Source organism: Pseudorca crassidens, chromosome 12, assembly GCF_039906515.1.
Source record: "Pseudorca crassidens isolate mPseCra1 chromosome 12, mPseCra1.hap1, whole genome shotgun sequence".
Taxonomy (NCBI): Eukaryota; Metazoa; Chordata; class Mammalia; order Artiodactyla; family Delphinidae; genus Pseudorca; species Pseudorca crassidens.
The window spans coordinates 8,124,106-8,143,507 of record NC_090307.1 but is presented as its reverse complement, the minus strand read 5'-3'; the positions used below and the strand labels follow the sequence as shown (position 1 = coordinate 8,143,507).

The window sequence follows — 19,402 nt, the reverse complement described above, 5'->3', positions numbered from 1 at the left end:
AATATATATTCTTAAAATCATTACTGAGTACAGGTAAGAATATACCTGTACTTAATACTTAAAGTATTTATGTAGATGTTTGTAATAATTTCTGATGTTATTCCAAAATCCAGCTTTTTTCACACTCTTTGAAAGTATTTTGGTCAATACATGGTTTAAAATATATAATAATGACATCCGTTTTGTTTCAAGTTAATGAAAATGATATTCTACAAAGTCCAATTTTAAATGTCACCTAGCAACTTCCACTACATGACTATATGAACTACATTTTATTTGTTAGTCTGGTACAAACTCAGCAAGATATCTTCTTTTTTTTTTTTTTTCCATTTATCTTGAATAAAATGGAAGATTAAGTGTAAGGTGTCCCCTATGGAAAATTAAGTCAAGTCTGTGAGAAGCCAATTGTCCATAAACCTTCCAACTTCAGAGGACTGTTTGAACAAATCCAAACAGTGCCAATCCAAGCTTGGCTGGCTAATGCTCTCCTGGGCTTCTGTTTCCATACAGTTTTCAAGTTTCATGAGCTGTTTTCCAAGACAAGTAAAACTAAATGTTCTCGACCAGGAGTGCACTGGTGTTGAGCATTTCCTTATTAAGCAGCACTGTTTTTTCTTACACTGACACACATGTCACATTAACATATTTCCCAACCACCTGTATTTTTGCAGTGCTTCTTACCTACAGTGTGTTTCCCAGCCCATTTTCTCTTGTCTCAGACAAACCAGGGCCCATGTTGACACATCCACCCGTATGAGGCATTCTTTAACTCTCTTCATACAGAAAAGCTGTGTCTGTCTCTTCCCAGCTGATAGTACATGTATGTGCAAACATACATGCACTCTGCTCACCTGTCTCCCCTCTGTCTTCCACCCCTCCCACCTGCCCATACTGACCACCTATTCCTGACTCACATTACTAGTTTTTTTTACTTCTATTAAGCTTTTAGACTTAGATCCAAGTAGATGCCTCTGCCTCCTTTGTCGTCCCTTTGATAGCTCATTTTGGACAAATCTCCACATCTTGACCACATGGAGCCTTGGACACCACTGGTCTAAGCCACCTCTCTGTGCAGTAGCAGCAGGAAAGGTGCAGCTGTGTTTACTGAGCACTTCAGGCATGACAAGCATTGTGCTTTTCACTCTAAAAGCATCATCTTATAAAATACTTATAACAACACTTAAGGCACATTATATTAACTTTAGAGATAAGGAAAAATTGAATCTTAAAAAAAAAAAGTTTAAGTACCTTTCCTGAAGTCAGAAGGCTAGGCAGCTGTGGGGTTGATATTTGACAACAGGTCGCTGACAGCAAAGCCCATGGACTTAACTCCGTGATTTTGCCACACAGATTGTGGTGTTCTGTCTTGAACATAGCAAAGAGGCACTCGCATTCCGGCCTTGATCCAGTGGAATAGACCCAGTTGGTGTAATTCTCACCTAACCTGCTCTTTGAATAGAGGGTTCCAATAATTTATTTTACAGTGAGTGCGGTAAAGAGGGAAGAACGTCATGGGCTCCGAGCCTCAGAAACATTACCCACTGGCTATGGCAGGATGAACAAATTATGTGACCCCTCTGAGCCTCATTTTCCTTGTCTGTAAAGTTCAGATGGCATATGTGTTGACAATTTATGTGGATATTAAATGGGATAACCTATGAAACCGGTTTGCACAGGGCCAGGCCCATAGAGAATGACTCATAAATGCTAATCTATAAATGCTGACTTTTTCCTCTCCCAATTATGTAGATTTGTGTCTTGAGTGCTAAAATGATTTTTTAAATTCTAGGCAATAATTAGGGAGAGACAGAGCAAAAGGAAAATTGATTTTTTAATTATTTTTTTCAATACTTTTTTTCTTTTTTTTGGCCGCACCACGCAGCTTATTCCCCGACCAGGGATCGAACCGGGGCCCTCAGCAGTGAAAGTGCAGAGTCCTAACCACTGGACCACCAGGGAATTCCCCAGAATTGATTTTTTTGAACCATTTTTTTTAATACATATGAATTTTATGTAGGTGAACACAAATTAGCATTAAGGTTTATCACAAGGGCCAGCAGAGTCCCAAAACAGCAAAGAGAAATTGCAAAAGGCAGTAGCATAACCTGGATAACGATTGTGGTAAAAGCGAGAAGAGATGCTGGTAGCCTGTATGTTCACAAAAATTCTAGCAGTTGTCAGGCCCTTCCTGCTGCTTCTTGGCAGCACAGGTTCTGTCAAAGTACAAGGCTGTGTTGTCACACGTTGTCATATGTGGGGAGGAAGCTCATCTTCCCAGGAGAGATCAGCATTGGAGTCTAAAGAGCAGTGGACTCAAAAGTCAAGGGGACTGTTTTCTATTGGAGCTTCTGGAGTTAGGATTTTGCCTTGAGCAAATCCTTGAATTTTTTTTTGGATTTTGATTTTCCATCTGTAAAATGAAAATGGCTGGATTCTCTAAGAAAGAGTCTAACCTCGAATTACATGGCCAGTGTACACAGTGAGCTTGGGCTTCCTCATACCATGGCAGCCTCAGAGCAGTGTGACTCACATGGTGACTCAGAACAAGGGAGAGAAGGAGAAACGGCCATAAAGGTCTCAAAGGGCATGGCCGAAACAAACAAAATGTCACGTCTACCAGATGTTATTAATCAGAGCAGTCACCAACCAGTCCAGAAGCCCAGATGTAAAGGTCTGGAACCCAGATGCCCTATTTCTGAATGCAGGCTTTCCAAGAATTTGAAGCCATCTTCAATCCTCCACAAAAAATAATGCAGTATCTAATATTACTTATGATGAAACTTCATTTGAAAGTCATTAAACAAAATCTCTTGATGCTCAGAAAAATCACAGGACAGAGCAGAAGCACGATTCTAGTCTCATGCTTCCACTTCCTTAGAAAAGTCAGGTCATACCTCAAAGCCTCAGCCCCCTCTCATTTTAAAGAGGGATATTTCATCCCTTTCCTGTCTCCCAAAAATTTTATGAGGATTTGACTAGATAAAATAAATGATCTCTGGGCCAAATGCCAGGAAAAATGACTGAAAGAAGATAAAGGTGTCGAATATTTGAATTTGGCTGAAAATAGGGAAGTGGTGTTATTATCTATATGTTGTAAATGCCTAGGAATTTCTAGTAGACCAAGTGCAGATGAAACAAAGGAGAGATGAATGGATGATGGACAACACCACTTCTTGGAAAAGAAGCCCAGACGTGCTAAGAAAGAAGGGGAGATTACTGACCCATTTATGTGGAAGAGTGGAGGTGAAAAGACGGAGGTTAGGCTGAACCCTGGGACAGGGAGAACTTTTGCAAGTGGAGTTTTAAAATATAGCTAAAGAATGGGAAAATAAGTTAAAGAACCATAAAACAGTCAGAAAGCTTTGTGTGTCAATAAAATACCGTTTTCATTAAGTACTATTTTATAAGAGTACTTAAATATACAAGAGGAAATGGACAGAAACATGTTAATTAGTAATTCGAAATTAACACTTTCCTTCATATTTGATAAAGTAGATTTAGTTTTTTTTGAATATATGGAGAAGGAAATTGAGTGAATAGTGTGTATAGAGAGAGAAAGACTCTACATTCATTGTGCATCTTTTCAAGTACCTATGAAACATTTACAAAAATTGTCATATATTAGATAAAAATAAACTTCAATATATAGAAACTACTCAGGCCATATTATCTGACCACAATGCATTATTAAATGAAAATTAATAAAATATGCACAAAAAAGCAATATCTCAACAAAATGTACACAAGCAATCTCCCATATAAAATAGGAAATAATACCACAATTACATAATTTAGAAAAGAATGATTTTTATTCTACTTACAAGCCATTGTGATGTGGACAAAGTGGCATTTGGAAGGAAATGCTTTCATTAATAAACAAATAAAAATGGAAATGGAAATATTCAACTTGAAAAGATTGAAAAGACCAAGAAAACAAGACAGACAGAAGGTGGAAGTTAATTAGGATAAAAGCAAAGTATAAGAAAATACAAGAAAAACTGAAAAATATAAATTCTTTAAATAAATTTTAAAACCCAAGTATGTAAGTTGGAGACATGAAAGGACTTACAGAAACAGGCAAAATTCCTTTTAAGCTCCAAGAGAATTTGATGCTTTTTTAAATAAAAATGTAAATGTCAAATAATATTAGGAGCACTGAGACTCTTTGGGAAACCACGATCATAACTCCACTTGTACATACTAAATCCTTGGATGGAATACTGACTGAAATGTTTTTTTCTACAGTTTCTCAAAATTCTTTAATATTGGGATCTATTAGTTTTAGTATCAGAAGAGCAGAAACAACTCGAAAGCCTTTCAATGTGGATATATTGAATAAATTGGGGTATGAGATCGTCCTTTGTCTTTGTCCAGGTGCATGTAAGTAAACAGGGCCTATGCTAGGTAGTTCAGTAGAGGGAACGGCTGCACTATTGTTTCTGGACTGCCTTTACTTTGTTTCTGCCTTCCCTCACTCGCCTAATTAGTAACCGTTTGAATCCGCCCTTTGGAACCCAGGGAATGTCTAGGAGACCGAAAGCCTTTTTCCTACAAACAAGACACGGAAAGGCTTTGGTACCCAGGAGGGCCCCACAGGGTCCTGCTTGGTTTCATAGGAACTCCTAATTTTATAAGGTGGCCGCTAGCAAACCTGCCCAGCCTTCAACGTGGAAGAAGACAGTATCTGTATTTTCCTGGTCAGGAAACAAATATGTCCTCCACCCTGGAGAAAGACACTCTCTTCCAGGCCTGTTTGCTGCACAAGCAAATAATAGTAAGGAACAAAAGTTGTCACAAGAAATGCAGAACCACGAGTGGCCCAGGAAGAATTCTTTCCTAACAACTACCTTTCAACCAAACGTTTTCAAAAGAGTTTTCTGAAGTTTAGGGAAGGGGAGGGAAGCGGGTTGCAGCAGGAAATGATCTCCTCTTTGAGATCGTACACTCATATCAGATGTTGACATCTGTATATTTACATATTGCCTAAACGGGAGTGAGCAGAAGCTGCCAACCCTTGTTTATATCTTTAAGAGTCTTCTAAATATGAGGTTGTTTGCTTTGGGGTTTCCTTTCTTATCCACTGGAAGACAGCATAACTCTTATCTGTATGATGCTCAGATAAAGGTATTAACTGAATATCCATAGGGCACACTTGGGGCCAAAATCATCCTCTTGGGCTGTGGGCTTTGTGAGATGTGTAGATTTTTTTTGTTTTGTTTTTTGTTTGTTTTTGCGGTACGCGGGCCTCTCACTGTTGTGGCCTCTTCCGTTGCGGAGCACAGGCTCCGGACGCAGGCTCAGAGGCCATGGCTCACGGGCCCAGCCGCTCCGCGGCACGTGGGATCTTCCCGGACCGGGGCACGAACCCGTGTCCCCTGCATCGGCAGGCGGACTCTCAACCACTGCGCCACCAGGGAAGCCCTGAGATGTTATTAATTAGAGGATTGCCCACTGTCAGAAAGTGCACGTTTTCTCAGATTACATCAGAGAAATGTGCACGAAGGCCAAACAAAACCATTTCTGGATATTTTTTAAAAAACAGTGTGAATCAGTAAAAATAAATTTCTTTCTTGAAAATGCAATGTAAAGTATTTTTCTATTTGAACTAATCACGTGTCTGAGCATCACCTGATGGGATGTTGTGTGGATCTCTGTAGCTAACCTTAGTTTATCTTTCAAATAAGAAAACATACCACACTTTTATCACAGAACTTCTCAGGGAAAACACTTTTTCTAATATGTACAAACTCCTATTGCAGGAGCAAGGAAAAAGATCTATTTGAGGAAAGAGCCATTGGGTAAGGGTGGGAGCGGGTGTCAGGAAAAACTGTAAGACGCTGTATGTTCAGGCCACTCAGGATGGCTGCTCTCTTGCTCTCTGTCTATCCCCTGCCCGACCAGGGCCTGCTTCACCTACACCCTATGCATACGACTGACCTTCCTGCGTACTTGCCCCAGGTCCCAGCTGGTGATTGTTCTTATCAAAGGGGCGGGGAGGTGCAGTCCCTCCGCTGGTTTCCCTGGTAACTAATGAGTCCACCTGACGTCAATCCCCATATAAGTGGCAATCCCCCTCCCACAGCAAAGACTGCCGCCAGGTCCTGCCACATCCTGCCTGGCTTGCGCCGGCACATGGTACGGTGTCACTCCAGGACGTTGCTTCAGACATGTAAGCTCCTCCATCCATTAAACCACTGATGTCTCTGTTGCCAGCTCCGGGCTCTTTCTTCGGTCTTGAAGCTGGGCAAGCACAGGGCTTGTAGGCTTGTGGGGTGCAGCCCAACAGACAATGAAATGGGTGAAAAAGAAATGGTATCTTGGGCTTCCCTGGTGGCGCAGTGGTAGAGAGTCCGCCTGCCGATGCAGGGGACACGGGTTTGGGACACGGGTTTGTGCCCCGGTCCGGGAAGATCCCACATGCCGCGGAGCGGCTGGGCCCGTGAGCCGTGGCCGCTGAGCCTGCGCGTCCGGAGCCTGTGCTCCGCCACGGGAGAGCCCGCAACAGTGAGAGGCCCGCGTACCGAAAAAAAAAAGAAATGGTATCTTGTGTCTGGCACCATTTGGGGGTATCTGTTTCTGAAAGGTCTTGCACCTCCATTTTTTGAGTTATTTTACAATTCAATAAATTGTAGAAAGCCGATAGTATCAGTAATGCAGGTAATTCTTGCTTACAGAAATGCAAATAAACGTGTCTGATGGAATGTAATTGATTATTGCTGTGGCTGTTTACGGCATTCCTGACCAGCTAGAAGCCCTTTGAATTCTCCTTGGAATCAGCCGACCATCTTTTTGTTCCCTTCTTAATTAATGAGTGAGATGAATTGCTTACAAGTGTTCATTTCATATTTTTTAAGTCATGATTTTCCTTTTTTTAAAATGATATCTTAGGAGTTCCCTGGCAGTCCAGTGGTTAGTATTCAGAGCTTTTATTTCAGTGGCCCCAGGTTCAATCCCTGGTCGGGGAACTAAGATCCTGAAAGCCGCACGGCGCACCACGCACCCCCCTCCAAAAAAACCAAAATGGTATCTTGAAACAGCAGATAATGCAGGAATCTGTAACATTATATCATATGTCACCCACGTTTAACGCTGAACTTTTAAAAGAACACATTTCAGTTTACTATTTTAAATAAAGCCTAACACACGTTATCTTTTTCTTTTAGCTTCAGACAAGCTTGACTGAACCAATGACGTTATCCAAATCAATATCTCTTCCTCGCAGTGCATACTGGCATCACATCACCCGTCAGAACAGCGTTGGGGAAATCTACAGTTTGCAAGGCAAGTAACCGTAAAGCACCTGCTTTAGCTTCCTGCAGGTGGACCACCAGCCGCGCAAATTGCTTTGTATTTGCATTGCTCACTTTTCCTCCATTGCCAGTTATCAGCTGTCACTGGCCACAGTGGGAGCTCTGAGATTTACCGTGGCTTTGCTAAAGGTATCATTTGATAGACTCATGGTAAAAATTATCCCAAAGATCACCAAGGGCTGAGGACCTGCTTTGGCACAGGAATTTGACTAAAACATTATACAAAACATATTATCAGACGCTAAAAGTAGCTAATACCAGGGTCTGTTTCATGCTGTGTTTTACAAAGGATTTCTTACTTAGCATCTTGTTGCCGTAATAGGATTGAATATCAGTTCAGGAGGCTGACTTCCAGCTCTGTGATGAAATGCTGCATGAACCTACTCATAGTTTTAAGGTTTAGCCAAAGCCTTGACGTAGAAACCATATGGGAGGGTGCAGGGCAGAAGGAGACAGGTGTAAGTATTGTTGCTTCTGTATTTTTCCTAACGATACGGCGTTGACTGACTGCTTGGCAGGTGAATCAGAGGAACAGAGAGCAGGTATTTGATCGACAGCAGCAGAACTCAGTTTCCCTGGTTTTCTTCCTGTTTTTTCCCTTTTGTCCTAAATTCATAAACTTAACCTTCAGATAAAATATTCAGCTGCAAGAAACTAACAGCTGACCAAGACAGGAGGAAGTAGGAACTAGGAAAAATAAGGCTAAAAAAACACAGCTGAAAAGACTCACCAAACCTTTTTTGAGCATAATAGGCTTGAACATCCTAGGTACCCAATAAACACCTGGTGAAGGAATGGCCATCATAACCTTTCAGAATATTTTTCTTTTCATACATTAACTTTTGCTCATATTAACAATACTCAATGTTTTGACAAAAAAAGAAAAAATTTCTGTAACAAGCAAACTGAAAGTGTATTTTTAAAGCAGTATTTGCTTGCCAGAGTTTCAAAGCTAGAATAATGGGATTTGATGAGTGGGAATGAATGATTAAGGATACATTCTGCAAGGAAAAGCAGTCAGAACCATGTTAGTCACTTACAGAATTGCATTTGATATTTTAAATGAACCCTCTTATCACCAACTTGACTACCTGTATTTAGTAGATCCTTATTATCTTTTTGTATTATTTATTTGTATGAGAAAATCTTTAATGGCACAAGGATTAGAGGATTGAGAAAAGGAGGGGAACTGCTTTGACTGTTTCATTTGTCAGAAAGAGGAGACGTGCTTCCATTCTGTTTTTTTCTGTCCACAAATGCCAGTGACCACACACTAAAATCGCCCGAGTCATGATCTTATGAAGCTAATCTTGCTTGTTCCGGGGATTAGAAAAATTAGAAAATATGCCTTTAATGTAAGGTTGTTTTTATTTAAACGTAAACATATATATGTAAATATTGATAGTCAATAGAAGAAAACTAAAACTATGGAATATTTGAATAAGAGAATAAAAACAGTTAAATTTCTAAGCAAAAAGAAAGCGAGATGTTAATACAAATAGATTGGAAATGGGTTGGAACCACTGTACTGAAAACTTTGGGTTCTGACAAGGTGTCGGTTTGTAATCCCAGCAAATAAAAGACTGTGGTTTTCATGGTAACATACAGAAAACTTTTCTCCGAAGGCAGCATTAAGATTTAGACTGACAACTTCAGAAATAATGTCATAAGCACCCAACAAAAAATACCAGAATGCATTAAATTTCTGAAAACATTGCCAGAGACTTGTTGGAGGACAGTATTGATTTACACAATAAAATAGAATCAATAACTAATTAGAATTCTCTATGATTTATGTCACAAATATTAATCTCCAGTTACAGGTTTCAAATGCCTTATTGATTACGATGAACTGTTTATTTATATGATCTTGTTGGCAAGGTAAAATTTACCTTCTAACCTTCCAGGTTCTTTGGCTGGTCTAATGATTAAATTGACATTAGATTAACAGGAGAAAAACAATTTGTTATATATACACGGGAGTCCCATGAGAGCCAAAGGCAAGTCTGGCAACCGAGGCTTATATGGCATATCCTGAGCTAAGGGAAGGGACAGGGGCCTGGGGCTTCCAAGGGGAGGAAGGTAAGTCACAGGACGATAAGAAGAGCAGATGTTTGGTAATTAACTGTTTGCCCTGCCACGCTGATCGGTCATTCAGATAAAGTTATCTCTGTGTCTGAGCCAGACCCCCTGTCGGAATTCTTTTAGGCGATTAAGTGAGAGGTTAAAGCTCTTCCTGAGTCTTTTGGACCTTGACTGTCTTCAGCTCAAAATAATCCACACGCCAAAGTGGCACATTTTGGGGAGGCTCATTCCGAACCCCTTCAATGTCAATGTCACATTCTTCTTTGGTCGTTAGTTGTTGTTTTTATGTAACAAAAAATATGCATTGATTAGGGTCATTACTGTAAGTCAGATAAATATAGAATATACTCAATGTAGAGTACATTTCACTCTACTGTGCATTTATTTTTGTGTTGCATACTTCTTAGAGCAATACATTTTGCCATTTATATACCCCTCATATTATGGTTATATCATATAGATAGAGATACAGATAGATAAATAGATTGTAGGTAGGTAGACGATATATAGGTCAATATAGATGTAAATTTGTTAGTGATACTTTGACAATGATTTGTTTTGTTCTCCTTTTGTTCTGCTGAGAGAGGTGGAGGGGCAGAGCCTTTGACCATGGTTTTTACTGGGGTGTAATCTCCTCAGGCTCTGCCCTCATGGAATTAGGGCAGAATAAAACTACTGAATCAAGAAAAATCAAAATAGAAACCACCTCATCACCCCTTCACGCACAGGTGCATTTTTTCACTAAACTACATTTAAAAGTGGTTATTTTGCATCTCCCTCAGTTGTGCTCCTTGAAGTGGCATCACCTCTTCTTTACAAAGAGGAGAACATAGTCAAGCAACTATCATCATTGATCTTCCAGAGTCAAAGGAAAACTCTGGCGTTGGTGGGTGATATATCATCAAGTAAACTGCAGGTAGCATTGAGGAATAAAAATCCATCGTTAGAATTTTTTCACCATACTGTTAACATTCTAACTGTGAAGCTGAGATCAATATGAATTAAATTCAACAGGCTTTCATTCAGAAGGTAAAGGGGGGAAAGTTTTATATGCTTAGAGTTTAATAGATTGGAATTCATTAATAAGCAGCACACGTAGTGGAACGGAAAAAAAAATCCTGGTGTGCAAACAAATCCATTACACATAAAGACTTCCCCATAACTTCAATTGCCACTCACCCTCAAAACTGCACTTTACTTGGTTTTACTGTATTCACTTCTGTCATCCAGTCTATAACCATAGAGGCAATATACACTGTAAAAGATTGACGTATCAATACTGACATCCTGCGTTTTGTTTGCTCTAATGTTTGGAAGAAAGGTGCAATATCAGATCTCTCCATGGTACTCCCAGAACAGCGCTCTGAGAGTATGAGCTGTTATGGTTTCCCCAGTGTGCTCTAGCTCTCTGGAGTCAAAAAGATTGGGAAACAGAATGATTCCTCTTTAACAAGTACACACTAGCTAAGTACGAGGCCGCTGCTGTTAAAATCTCTATCCCTAAATGGCTGCGATGGGTTATGTCACCTCTTCCTGGAGAAGTCGTTAATAAAGACTTTTCCTTTTCTTGATTTTTACCAGGTAATCGGGATGATTGATTTGTATTAGAAAGTAATTTTTTATTTATGTCTCTCTAACTTCTGCATTTATGAAAAACATTTGTGTCAAAACACATTCTAGGGCTTCCCTGGTGGCGCAGTGGTTGAGAATCCTCCTGCCGATGCAGGGGACACGGGTTCATGCCCCGGTCCGGGAAGATCCCACATGCCGCTGAGCCTGCGCGTCCGGAGCCTGTGCTCTGCAAAGGGAGAGGCCACAACAGTGAGAGGCAGGCCCGCGTACCGCAAAACAAACAAACAAACACATTCTAGAGATGTTATCTCTAGACTCAGGGAAACATAAACTGTTAAAGGGAAGGAAACATGATCTTGAACTCTTGACTCAAAAGTGAATGCTCAAAACACAGCATTCGTTTTACTAGTGATATAACTGTGATTTTAGTTCCAAGGCCTTCAGCAGAAGAAGTGTTGGGAGGATGAGGAACAGTCAAAAAAAGCAGGAGACAGAAAGAAAGAAGGGGGGGGAGGGAGGGAGGAAGGAGAAATAAAGAAAAGAAAAGAAAGAAAAAGACCACTCAGCAGCCAATAAATCGAGAGGCAATTTCAGTAGAGAAGGATGGACTTTATTCAGAAGAGCCGGCAATCTGGGGAGATGGTGGACTCATGTCCAGAGACCAGTTCCCAAGGTTCTGCTCAGCCATGACAGCTTTTAAAGGGAGAAAGGGGAAACCATCTCAGTTAATCATTAAGGCAGGAGGTCAGATTCTTCATCATTTTTCCGCTGTGTGCAGGCCTGCTGATCCTTCCCATCTTCCTTGGGATGCGTCTTGCCCACGGGGTCTACCTGCCCCTGCAGGGTCCACCCGCAAATTTGCTAAGGGGAAGAAGCTAGGGGTAGAGAGTCAGTCATTCTTTAACTACTTAATTCTTCATTCTTACTCGTTCTCATCCAGGAAAGGGACCAACAGGTTAGGTACGGTGTTGTGTATATTTAGAAAAGCAGGAACCAGGAGCTGTGTTACACGTTGCCTGATCTCATCTTTATGACTAGGGTCTAAGGAAAACAGGGAAGAAGAAACAGGGGGCAAAGGAGCTGCTTACAGTAAGGAGGTCAGAGTTTTTCTTACTTAAGGCTCACCTTGACTTTTAATTGCCATTCTACTTATTTAGATGATGGACTATAGAGCAGGGTCTTTAAAGTGGGATTTGTGAAGATGACAAGAGCATTTATTAAAGATGACAAATCAAACTAGTAAAGACCATGGGTGGTACCAAAGCTCGCTCACGGGAGGCACTTGTGAGTCTTCAATGAACTCAAAAATGTATTAGAAAATGCATTATAAAGGATACAAGGAGGGGATGGCGTCGAGACCACTCTTCTCTCTGAGGACAGTTCTCAACCAGTGTCGCGAAAGGAACCACGTCCACTCCACTGTCCCAGCAGCCCTTCTCTGTGCACAGGCTCAGGCCTTTGTTGGCGTGTCTGTTCCTTGCTTTAGGATTGTTGTTAGTGAACACAGACACTTGCTGCTGCCGGTCTTTCCTTTGGTAGCACAGGAGATACTGTGAGATGGTGGGTTTCTGCCTCTCCACCTGATGCTTCCATCCGGGATGAGCTCTTGCACAAGCTACAGTGATGAGAAGGGGGCATCGAGAATGTGAGCTGGAAATGATCCCCACGTGCCGCCTTATGAGACTGTGTGTTATCTTTAAACTTTCCCTGATACATTTAATTACTATTTTTTACACAAATGTACATGGGATAGGCTGGGACTCGTTTTTGAACAGCCTGAACAACTTCGCTCTCGGAATTAAGGACGATTGGGGGTGCCGTTTGTAAAGGTGACAACTTTTGGAGTTCTGCTTTCATTAAACTGATTAATATTCAGATGCCAGCTCTGAACTGTCTGCTCCCTCCGCCCGTGGTACATCTGTAATTAGCTCCAGACCCCCGGTGTCAGCACAGCAGCCAACCTGATTACACAGAAGGCATGTTATGTTCACCGAAAGGGCATCTGCTGCTCCAATTTCTCAGAAGGACAGGATGCAAACAGGCAATTAGAATTAGAGATAACCTTTGGATAACGGTAAATAGAGTTCTGGCGGAGATGAAGGAGGTAAATCAAAGGATTTACTCACTCTTTGCTCAGCTCTGACCCTCTGTCCTTCTTTACTGCCTGTTTAATTTCAAGTTCGCATGGTTTTCAAATTGCTTCCATTGAGATCTTCTGTTTAAATTTTCATGATATGATGTTTTCCAAATTGCAAAGTTAATAAAAGCCTCCTGTAGCAAGTAACACACACACACAGAGAGAAATCTGCACCAGTGGTAAAAAGGAGCTTGCACGTGTTCACGCTCCCATCTTCCCAGGATTTGATCTACATGTTGTCAGGTGAATCGGTCACTGTGGGTCCACAGCAGCCAATACATCCCACGTTGTCCATACGGCCCGACCCTGCTTCTGGCGATTCGGCAACAAACCTGAAAACATGAGCCGGTTTTTAGAATCAACACTTTGTGTCTATCAGACCTTCTCTATGAACATGTACTGCATATCCTTACCTTACGAAGGGGAAGTCAAAGGCAGAAAGTGCCTCCCTGGATATCAGTTTTCAGAGAGGAATGAAACAGTTGCTTCCCCAAGATAGACACCAAAAAGACGCTCCAAATATTCTCAGTGTGAAATGTCCCTCATACCCCACAGTTATCATCCATCACTCCCTCTGCCAAGCTCCCAGACATTTAGGTATAGCTTTAATATATCAATCTATGTGTTTATAAACCTGTTTCTTCTACTAGCTTCTGAGGTAGCAACTTTTATTTTATGGTGAATCTACATTTTCTTTTTCCATTTTTTTTTAATGTTTGAATTTTATTTTTTTACACAGCAGGTTCTTATTAGTCATCCATTTTATTCACGTCAGTGTATACATGTCAATCCCAATCTCCCAATTCATCACACCACCACCACCACCACCTCCTGCCGCTTTCCCCCCTTGGTGTCCATACGTTTGTTCTCTACATCTGTGTCTCAACTTCTGCCCTGCAAACCAGTTCATCTGTACCATTTTTCTAGGTTCCACATATATGGGTTAATATACGATATTTGTTTTTCTGACTTACTTCACTCTCTATGACAGTCTCTAGATTCATCAACGTCTCTGCAAATGACTCAATTTCATTTCTTTTTATGGCTGAGTAATATTCCATTGTATATATGTACCACAACTTCTTTATCCATTCGTCTCTTGATGGGCATTTAGGTTGCCTTCATGACCTGGCTGTTGTAAATAGTGCTGCAGTGAACATTGGGGTGCATGTGTCTTTTTGAATTATGGTTTTCTCTGAGTATATGTGCAGTAGTGGGATTTCTGGGTTATATGGTCATTCTATTTTTAGTTTTTTAAGGAACCTCCATACTGTTCTCCACAGTGGCTGTATCAATTTACATTCCCAGCAACAGTGCAAGAGGGTTCCCTTTTCTCCACACCCTCTCCAGCATTTGTTATTTGTAGATTTTCTGATGAAGCCCATTCTAACTGGTGTGAGGTCAAATACCTCATTGTAGTTTTGATTTGCATTTCTTTAATAATTAGTGATGTTGAGCAGCTTTTCATGTGCTTCTTGGCCATGTGTATGTCTTCTGTGGAGAAATGTCTATTTAGGTCTTCTGCCCAGTTTTGGATTGGGTTGCTTGATATTTTAATACTGAGCTGTGTGAGCTGATTCTATATTTTGGAGATTAATCCTTTGTTGATTCATTTGCAAATATTTTCTCCTATTCTGAGGGTTGTCTTCTCGTGTTCTTAGTAGTTTGCTTTGCAAAAGCTTTTAAGTTTCATTAGGTCCCATTTGTTTATTTTTGTTTTTATTTCCATTACTCTAGGAGGTGGATCAAAAAAGATCATGCTGTGATTTATGTCATACAGTGTTCTGCCTATGTTTTCCTCTAAGAGTTTTATAGTGTCTGGTCTTACATTTAGGTCTCTAATCCCTTTTGAGTTTATTTTTGTGTATGGTGTTAGGGAGTGTTCTAATTTCATTGTTTTACATGTTGCTGTCCAGTTTTCCCAGCACCACTTATTGAAGAGGCTGTCTTTTCTTCCTTCATTGTACATTCTTGCCTCCTTTATCAAAGATAAGGTGACCATATGTGCGTGGGTTTACCTCTGGGCTTTCTATCCTGTTCCATTGATCTATACTTCTGTTTTGTGCCAGTACCATACTGTCTTGATTACTGTAGCTTTGTAGTATTGTCTGAAGTCAGGGAGCCTGATTCCTCCAGCTCCATTTTTCTTTCTCAAGATTGCTTTGGCTACTCAGGGTCTTTTATGTTTCCATACAAATTGTGAAATTTTTTGTTCTAATTCTGTGAAGAATGCCATTGGTAGTTTGATGGGGAATGCACTGAATCTGTAGATTGCTTGGGTAGTATAGTCATTTTCACAGTGTTGATTCTTCCAATCCAAGAACATGGTATATCTCTTCATCAGTTGGTATCATCTTTAATTTCTTTCATCAGTGTCTTACACTTTTCTGCATACAGGTCTTTTGTCTCCTCAGGTAGGTTTATTCCTAGGTATTTTATTCTCTTTGTTGCAATGGTAAATGGGAGTGTTTTCTTAATTTCTCTTTCAGATTTTTCATCGTTAGTATATAGGAATGCAAGAGATTTCTGTGCATTAATCTTGTATCCTGCAACTTTACCAAATTCATTGATTAGCTATAGTGGTTTTCTGGTGGCACCTTTAGGATTCTCTACGTATAGTATTATGTCATCTGCAAACAGTGACAGTTTATTTCTTCTTTTCCAATTTGTATTCGTTTTGTATGATTGCCATGGCTAGGACTTCCAAAACTATGTTGAATAATAGTGGTGAGAGTGGACATCCTTGTCTTGTTCCTGATCTTAGAGGAAATGCTTTCAGTTTTTCACCATTGAGAATGATGTTTGTTGTGGGTTTCTTGTATGTAACCTTTATTATGTTGAGGTAGGTGTCCCTCTATGCCCACTTTCTGGAGAGGTTTTATCATAAATGGGTGTTGAATTTTGTCACTAGCTTTTTCTGCATCTATTGAGATGATCATATGGTTTTTCTTCTTCAATTTGTTAATATGGTGTATCACATTGATTGATTTGCAGATATTGAAGAATCCTTGCATCCCTGGGATAAATCCCACTTGATCATGGTGTATGATCCTTTTAATGTGCTGTTGGATTCTGTTTGCTAGTATTTTGTTGAGGATTTTTGCAACTATATTCATCAGTGATATTGGTGTGTCATTTTATTTTTTTGTAGTATCTTTGTCTGGTTTTGGTATCAGGGTGATGGTGGCCTCATAGAATGAGTTTGGGAGTGTTCCTTCCTCTGCAATTTATGGAAGAGTTTGAGAAGGATGAGTGTTAGCTCTTCTCTAAATGTTTGATAGAATTCACCTGTGAAACCATCTGGTCCTGGACTTTTGTTTGTTGGAAGATTTTTAATCACAGTTTCAATTTCGTTACTTGTGATTGTTCTGTTCATATTTTCTATTTCTTCCTGTTGCAGTCTTGGAAAGTTATACCTTTCTAAGAATTTGTCCATTTCTTCCAGGTTGTCCATTTTATTGGCATAGGGTTGCTTGTAGTAGTCTCTTAGGATGCCTTTGATTTCTGCAGTGTCTGTTGTAACTTCTTTTTCATTTCCAATTTTATTGATTTGAGTCCACTCCCTCTTTTTCTTGATGAGTCTGGCTAATGGTTTATCAATTTTATCTTCTCAAAGAACCAGCTTTTCACTCTATTGATCTTTGCTCTTGTTTTCTTTGTTTCTATTTCACGTATTTCTGCTCTGATTTTTATGATTTCTTTCCTTCTGCTAACGTTGGGTTTTGTTTGTTCTTCTTTCTCCACTCCTTTTAGGTGTAAGGTTAGATTATTTGAGATGTTTGTTGTTTCTTGAGGTAGGATTGTATTGTTATAAACTGCCCTCTTAGAACTGCTTTTGCTGCATCCAATAGGTTTTGGATTGTCGTGTTTTCATTGTCATTTGTCTCTAGGTATTTTTTGATTTCCTCTTTGATTTCTTCAGTGATCTCTTGGTTATTTAGTAACGTATTGTTTAGCCTCCATCTGTCTGTGTTTTTGTTTTGTTTTTCTAACTTGCCTTTTATTTTTTTAATTTTTTTTTAACATCTTTATTGGGGTATAATTGCTTTACAATTGTGTGTTAGTTTCTGCTTTATAACAAAGTGAATCAGTCATACATAAACATATGTTCCCATATGTCTTCCCTCTTGCGTCTCCTTCCCTCCCACCCTCCCTATCCCACCCCTCCAGGCGGTCACAAAGCACCAAGCCAATATCCCTGTGCCATGCGGCTGCTTCCCACTAGCTATCTACCTTACTACGTTTGTTAGTGTGTATATGTCCATGACTCTCTCTCGCCCTGTCACAGCTCACCCTTCCCCCTCCCCATAACCTCAAGTCCGTTCTCTAGGAGGTCTGCGTCTTTATTCCTGCCTTACCCCTAGGTTCTTCATGACATTTTTTTTCTTAAATTCCATATATATGTGTTAGCATACGGTATTTGTCTTTTTCTTTCTGAATTACTTCACTGTGTATGACAGACTCTAGGTCTATCCACCTCATTACAAATAGCTCAATTTCGTTTCTTTTTATGGCTGAGTAATATTCCATTGTATATATGTGCCACATCTTCTTTATCCATTCATCCAATGATGGGCACTTAGGTTGTTTCCATCTCTGGGCTATTGTAAATAGAGCTGCAATGAACATTTTGGTACATGACTCTTTTTGAATTTTGGTTTTCTCAGGGTATATGCCCAGTAGTGGGATTGCTGGGTCATATGGTAGTTCTATTTGTAGTTTTTTAAGGAACCTCCATACTGTTCTCCATAGTGGCTGAACCAATTCACATTCCCACCAGCAGTGCAAGAGTGTTCCCTTTTCTCCACACCCTCTCCAGCATTTAATGTTTCTAGATTTTTTGATGATGGCCATTCTGACTGGTGTGAGATGATATCTCATTGTAGTTTTGATTTGCATTTCTCTAATGATTAATGATGTTGAGCATTCTTTCATGTGTTTGTTGGCAGTCTGTATATCTTCTTTGGAGAAATGTCTATTTAGGTCTTCTGCCCATTTTTGGATTGAGTTTTTTGTTTTTTTTGTTATTGAGCTGCATGAGCTGCTTGTAAATTTTGGACATTAATCCTTTGTCAGTTGCTTCATTTGCAAATATTTTCTCCCATTCTGAGGGTTGTCTTTTGGTCTTGTTTATGGTTTCCTTTGCTGTGCAAAAGCTTTGAAGTTTCATTAGGTCCCATTTGTTTATTTTTGTTTTTATTTCCATTACTCTAGGAGGTGGGTCAGAAAGGATCTTGCTGTGATTTATGTCAATACAGTGTTCTGCCTATGTTTTCCTCTAAGAGTTTGATAGTTTCTGGCCTTACATTTAGGTCTTTAATCCATTTTGAGCTTATTTTTGTGTATGGTGTTAGGGAGTGATCTAATCTCATACTTTTACATGTACCTGTCCAGTTTTCCCAGCACCACTTATTGAAGAGGCTGTCCTTTCTCCACTGTACATTCCTGCCACCTTTATCAAAGATAAGGTGCTCATATGTGTGTGGGTTTATCTCTGGGCTTTCTATCCTGTTCCATTGATCTATCTTTCTGTTTCTGTGCCAGTACTATACTGTCTTGATAACTGTAGCTTTGTAGTATCGTCTGAAGTCAGGGAGCCTGATTCCTCCAGTTCCTTTTTTCGTTCTCAAGATTGCTTTGGCTATTCGGGGTCTTTTGTGTTTCCATACAAATTGCAAAATTTTTTGTTCTAGTTCTGTGAAAAATGCCAGTGGTAGTTTGATAGGGATTGCAGTGAATCTCTAGATTGCTTTGGGTAGTAGAGTCATTTTCACAATGTTGATTCTTCCAATCCAAGAACATGGTATATCTCTCCATCTATTTGTATCATCTTTAATTTCTTTCATCAGTGTCTTATAATTTTCTGCATACAGGTCTTTTGTCTCCTTAGGTAGGTTTATGCCTAGATATTTTATTATTTTTGTTGCAGTGGTAAATGGGAGTGTTTTCTTGATTTCACTTTCAGATTTTTCATCATTAATATATAGGAATGCCAGAGATTTCTGTGCATTAATTTTGTATCCTGCCACTTTACCAAATTCATTGATTAGCTCTAGTAGTTTTCTGGTAGCATCTTTAGGGTTCTCTATGTATAGAATCATGTCATCTGCAAACAGTGACAGCTTTACTTCTTCTTTTCTGATTTGGATTCCTTTTATTTCCTTTTCTTCTCTGATTGCTGTGGCTAAAACTTCCAAAACTATGTTGAATAAGAGTGGTGAGAGTGGGCAACCTTGTCTTGTTCCTGATCTTAGTGGAAATGCTTTCAGTTTTTCACCATTGAGGATGATGTTTGCTG

At 39.8% G+C, this 19,402-nt stretch overlaps 1 protein-coding gene across 4 annotated transcripts in view; it reads left to right on the top strand.

Annotated features, from left to right (window-relative positions):
- The window catches only part of DOK6 (docking protein 6), a 415,462-nt gene that overhangs the window by 325,270 nt on the left and 70,790 nt on the right, over nucleotides 1–19,402 (top strand). For all 4 annotated transcript variants that reach the window (XM_067698862.1, XM_067698864.1, XM_067698865.1 and 1 more), the window contains one exon: nucleotides 7,164–7,281. In XM_067698862.1, the coding sequence (XP_067554963.1) occupies nucleotides 7,164–7,281 (118 nt within the window). The remainder of the gene's footprint in view (nucleotides 1–7,163; nucleotides 7,282–19,402) is intronic.